This window comes from Antechinus flavipes, unplaced genomic scaffold (assembly GCF_016432865.1).
Source record: "Antechinus flavipes isolate AdamAnt ecotype Samford, QLD, Australia unplaced genomic scaffold, AdamAnt_v2 unplaced_scaffold253, whole genome shotgun sequence".
Taxonomy (NCBI): domain Eukaryota; kingdom Metazoa; phylum Chordata; class Mammalia; order Dasyuromorphia; family Dasyuridae; genus Antechinus; species Antechinus flavipes.
Genome location: NW_026262100.1, coordinates 1 through 6,160, shown reverse-complemented (window position 1 = coordinate 6,160; position 6,160 = coordinate 1). Strand labels below are relative to the sequence as shown.

Sequence of the window (6,160 nt, the reverse complement as noted above, 5' to 3'; positions counted from 1 at the left end):
TAATTTCTCACTGACACCAGATAAACATGATAAAACTGTAACATTTATTTAAGATGACATAAACAAAAAAAATTGTATTGTTTGTAATGAACCAAATATGTAAATAGAATAGTTCTTTGAAAAAGCTTTAAAGAAAATGTGTAAACGTCATGAATTTGTGTGAGTCAATAGCATTTTGCCAATCAATTTACCAGTGAAGAGATGTAAATACTGCCAAGGCCTCCAAGAAGTTAGTAAATAAGTGAATTTACTTCTAATTTCTAACTACTCATGTAGAAATGCAGTATTGCTGTAAATAATAACATTTATATAGTGCTTCCTATGTGCTAGACACTGTACTAAATGCTTTATACTAAAAATATTTTACTTTACAAAATATTTAGTAATGATTTATACTACAAAGAAAGTTTTAGACTTTTTTTTTTACCCAAACGTTCCCGAAGATCTTCATTTTCATCAAGGAAATCATTCATCTTTAATTCAAGTTTGTTCATTTCTGCAGTTAATGCTTCAATTTCTCGGTCCCTTATTTTAACTTGAGACTTATAAGTCTTTATTTCAGCCACAGCTTCTTCTAGACCATACAGTCCCTTTAGAATGAAAAGAAGAAAAACATTAGTTTTCAAATGGGAATTTCTGATCTAATTTAAAAATACATAATCACTGTTTTTTTATTCAAAATGTCTACAAAAACATAGTGACAGTTTATACCATTAATTCTCTGATTTTGTACTACTTTTTATTTTTTAATTATGTATAAAGAATAAAGAGATTGACTTTGATAAGAAGAGAATTTTAGAAGCAAAACAATGCAGAAGTCATATAGATGAAATACTTATTAGGAAAAAAAACAAAAGAAATGGCCCAGAAAATATTTCAGGAGAGCCCATTGTCATAGCCACTATTGAGATGCCAAGGATATACTTAACCTCCAAAATAGAAAAAAGCAAAAACAAAGGTTATCTTCATACACTAAATCTCAGCTTCTTAAACTTTGAGTTGCAACATTAAGTAGAGGTCTCATATCTGATTGTAGAGATTGTGAAATTATGAGTAAATGTTTGATTTGTATGCCTATTTTATATACTATATACCCAAGGTCACATAAAAGTTTTTCAAGCAAAAAAGGGTCAAGAGTAGAAAAAGTTTAAGAAGCCCTGTGCTAAATAACACATTATATCCAAAATCATTCTTAACATAACTTTGGTTACAACACCAGTTACAATGAAAATAAATGTTGGTAAAATTGGCAAGGACTTAAGTAAATATTAATTGCTTTACATATGCTGATTTTATTTTAAACATGGCTAAAGCTAGAAATTAAACCTGCAGTTATAAACAGGTATTTCCCCAAAGTGTAGATATACCCAATGGGTCAGCAAAGATGACATGTAGGAAGTTTTTCAGAATATTGTAATCACAATATCTAAGAAAAAAAAGCAATTTTTAAAAATATCTTAAAAACATTATACTGTAAGCTTCCAAAAAAAGTCAAGTAAATAAAACACAGTAACAATAAAAAGATGATAAAAAGACAACTAAAAAGACTGTCTGAACTCTTCCTTCTCTAATATAAATTCCATACCGCTTCATAATCTTTTAATCGCTTCAGTGTTTCAACAAGCTCTTTGTCCTTTTCTCTGGCATCAGCTTCAGCCAGCTCTGCTGTCCTCTCAGCATCTTTATTTTTCTGTTCTAAATTTTGAAGCTTGCTTTGCATTTCTACAAAATGATTCAACTGAAATACCGTTGAAGAACCTAGTGGTTAAAAATACAAATAATCAAAAAATTAAAAGTTGACTATTCTTCCCTTTAAATAATGGATTAATCAACCTTCTGTTAAAAACTGAATATAATTAACAAAAATACCTTATGTTTATATTTCTCAAAACTGACTTAAATAACTTTTGTCTTACAAGTTTTACAATATCAAAAACAAATATTTGAGTGTGAACTATGTGCAAGAAATCAGTAATAAGAACATAAAACAGTCACTGTCACCAAAGAATTTAGTCTTCATTGAAAGTATGCTATTAACTGGCATGCTAAATGAGTGGTATCAATTATACTCCCTCTTATATCTTCAGCGGACTTCTCTCTTATTAGAATGTAAACTTTTTGAGGGCAGGGAATGGTTTTTACCTCTTCTTTGAATCCTTAACCCATTCACTGGCACATTTGTTGTTGAGATATTTCAGTCATATCCAAATCTTCGTGACTTCATTTCAGGATTTTCTTGATATTGGAGTAGTTTTCATTTCCTTTTCCAACTCATTTTACAAATGAGAAACTGAGGCAAAAGGGGTTGAGTGATTTGCCTAAGGTCACCCATCTAGTAAATATCTGAGGCCAGATTTGAACACATGAATAGCAGTCTTCCTGATTCCATCCTGGTGCTCTATAAGCTACACCACCTTTCTGCTCCTTACTGTACATGGTAAGCACTTCATAATAAAAATGAGAAGTTGTGAGGATCTACATATGTATACTACAGTAAAGATTTATTCAAAATGACTAATTAAATTACCCTTGAAAACTAATTACATGAATGCTTTCCAAACTTAAGGTTTTTTTTTCCTATTCAATCATTAAATTCAAACAAGTAGCTATGTCAATAATTTTTTTTATTGCTGTTGATCTGGTCCAAAAGATGATAGACAACATCCAAAAGAGAAGGAATAGATTGGAGGGAAAAAAGTATCTTAAAAAGTTAACTATACGTTTGTTTAACTAATTACATTTATGCAATAAGTGGGAGAGAGAATTCAAATACTTTTCAAATAGAGAAGGCCCAAATTATAAATTTATTGTTATTTAGAAAACACTCCTATATGGAAGTAAGACAGTTCAAGAATTACAGTGATGATTAACTACCTCTTTTGTGCCTGAGTTCATTTCTCAAGTCTTCAAAAATCAGTGTGTTTGTTTCCATTTCTTTTGTGTACTGTTCAATCTGTTCAGTTAGCATTTTAATTTGACCATCTCTTTCTTGTATACCCTGAAAGAAATATTTTAAAAGCAATAATTCTATACTATCTATATAATGCTTAATCCTTAATTACTAAACATAAACTGCAAGTTCCTTGGCAGTCAGCAACGAAGACTTATTTTTCTTTGTAAAGCCCAACATTGCCTGGCACAATGGAAGAGACATTGTTGAGTAATTAATGAGCTAACTGACTGAAAATACCTTGAATATGGTATCTTAATTTATTCTCACTTATGTTAAACTCTTCATCTCTTCATCTTCATCTACTCAAAATAAAATCAAGGTTACCTCTTTCTCACTGATACTTCATTTAATTTATGCCAATAAAAAATAAAGTGAATTTGTCACTCTGTGAGGTCTAATTTGATCATAAAATATTTTTAAACTTTCTGTAATTCTGTTATGCTTTCCTGAAGAATTCATTTTTCCCTATTTTACCCCTCTTCTTAAAAAAGGGTATTTTGTTCTAGTTATACTTTATTATCCTTTTATAAACTGACATTCTTTTGCTTTCATTTATACAATGTCTGGATGACACAAATGATGAAAATTTAACTAACAACTAAATTCTATCTGGAAATTATTTTTGTCATTAGTCAATTAGAGTACAAACTGTTAGCCTCTCATAAAAAGTCATGATCAACCACAGTTAAAATGTTAACAACATAATGCCATGGTAATACTTAGGATTGAAATATCATAAAAAATAAAATATTTTTGCTAATTTGAAAGTTGGAAATTTTACCCTTCATAAATATTATACTTTTATTATAGTTAAAAGAGAAACCATTAAAATAAATCAAAACATGGCAAAATCATCAAGTTTTTGAAAATATTGGAGAGAAATAAAACTTTGGAGATTACCTGTTGTAGAGCGATAACATTTTTGTCAGAATCAAGTTGGGCATTCCTAAGTTTCTCTCTCAAATTACACAATATTTGTTGATATTCAATTATTTCATCATCTTTAGAAGCCAAAATTCTCTGTAAAAGGAATGCAGGATTGGAGCAAGTCTGGAATAACACATCCTTGCTTATTTTACTCTCTATCATGAAGCAATTTTATACCTCTAAGACACAATAATTGTCGATCCACTTTTTAAAAATTTAATTCCAACTGGCTTGCAGTTTTGTTTTGTTTTTGTCATTGTTCAATTATTTCTATGGTGTCTAAATCTTCATAATACAATTTGGAGTTTTTTTGGCAAAGATACTGGAATGGTTTGCCATTTCCTTTTCCAAATCATTTTAAGGATGAGGAAACAAAGAAAATAAGGCTAAGTGATTTGTCATACAACTATTAAATATCTAAGGACAGATTTGAACTCTGGAAAATGAGTCTTCCTAATTTCAGGTTCAATGCTCTACCCATTGTGCTACCTAGCTGCCCCTAAACTTATTTCCATATTTGTTCTTCAGTTGTTTTTAATCTATCTGATTCTTTGTGAATCTATTTAGGATATTCCTGGCAAAAATTCTTGAGTGGCTGGTCATTTTTCTCATTTTATAGACAGGAAACTAAGGTAAACGGGATTAAATGACTTGCCCAAAATGTCTGAAGTTAGATTTGAACTCAGGAAGAAGAAACATTGTGGCCCTAGACCCAGCACTCTCTCCACTGCACCACCTCGCTGCCAATTAAACCAGTCATAATTATATATAATAACCTCTCCAACTTATCCTTTCTTATAACCTCGTATTGACTTTAACTCCTAGTTTAACCAGTCAATGATGAACAGTACATAGATAGCTAATTTTGAAATGACAAATATTTGTGTTCAGTTTTTTTCTGTCAAGATACAGTTAATCACCAGGATTTTTGTTGGTTGTTTTTGTAATGTTCAGAGCTCGTCATCTTTCAACTCTTCTCAAAATAAAAATTCTTCATGACTACTTCCTAATCTAAGTAGTGAAAAGATTTGAGCCAGAAGCACTTGGTTACATCCCATCTGTGTAACTTAATTCACAGTTTGTTTATCTGTAAAATGAGAGTGAGATGACCTGAGAGGTACAGACCAATGCTCAAATGAAGATACTACATTCTATGAAGACCATCTATGAAGGCTTTCTAGGAGGTCAAATCATACCAGAGGACCACTAGAATGGAAGTACCAGAATCAAGATCATGCCATGAAGAGGCATTAGAAAAGAGCTTCCACAAAGGATAAAACACATACACACACACACACATCTTATCCAACTATACACATGCATAAATGCATGTAGATATACTCACAGATTTGTTTAAAATTAAGTAGGTAATAATAAGCATTTTTATAAAAATTGGAAATTTTGAAGAACACTACCTAAAATTTGACATAAGGGAATTGCACAACTATTTTGAAGAACTACCTTCCATTCTTCAACTTTTGCATTAACAGCAGCCATAATGGGATCATCTTCTTCATCTTTTGCCTTTAGAAGTTCTGTAAGTTCCTGTACCTGAAAATTACCAATTTGACAAATTAGGAAATATTTTATTCCTAATGTACAAATAAAGTAGATATGGTAGATTTAGATGTAGTACTGTTTTCTTATGTTGGCACAGACAGGGTGAGTGAGTCACAACTTCTCAGTGTACTTGGTAACTCTTTTAAAATTCTAAGCAGAGAAGGTGCAAATCTGCATTTGTGAGAGAATTCTCATCTGGGATTTTCCTATACCAAAAAAAAAAAAAAAATCATAGGTCTCAACCCTCACCCTTTTCATAATATCTCTGAAACAATTATATATTCATACATACTCATCACTGATTATAAGAACATGCAATATGTTTATTTTTAAAATTAATCCAATTTCCTCTAAACAGTTTGACCAAAGGTTGTCTTTAATGGTGCTGTGGTGATATATTTGTTTTTGTCCATAATTAAAGGACATTTAATAAAATTTCTGGTTTCATGTAGCAAGTTTCAAAAATCAGTTGTTTTTAAGTGTCAAAATTACACAGCTTATTCCATACCATTATGTGGAAAGACAACCTCAGTTAAGCATAATTCTTACCTGAAGCCTTTCTTTTTTTAACTGATCCATTAGAACATCAGTCTGTTGAACAATAATTTTCATTCTATTATATTTATCAGTCATCTTCTCCATTTCCTGCACTGATTCTTCCAAGTTCTTTCTCATTTCTTCATTTTGAATCTCAATTTTCTCATTCGCTTCTGTTAAATT

At 30.6% G+C, this 6,160-nt stretch overlaps 1 protein-coding gene across 1 annotated transcript; it reads right to left on the bottom strand.

Annotated features, from left to right (window-relative positions):
* Positions 1 to 427: 427 nt before the first annotated feature.
* LOC127543331 (centrosomal protein of 290 kDa-like) lies at positions 428 to 6,154 on the bottom strand (the record flags this gene model as incomplete). The annotated part of the gene is made up of 6 exons (XM_051969374.1): positions 5,990 to 6,154; positions 5,342 to 5,431; positions 3,854 to 3,973; positions 2,875 to 2,998; positions 1,586 to 1,758; positions 428 to 590 (listed from the first exon to the last, which is right to left on the bottom strand). Coding segments are annotated over exons 1-6 (796 nt in total), but the record flags the coding sequence as incomplete, so codon positions are not given.
* Between the last annotated feature and the right edge of the window lie 6 nt (positions 6,155 to 6,160).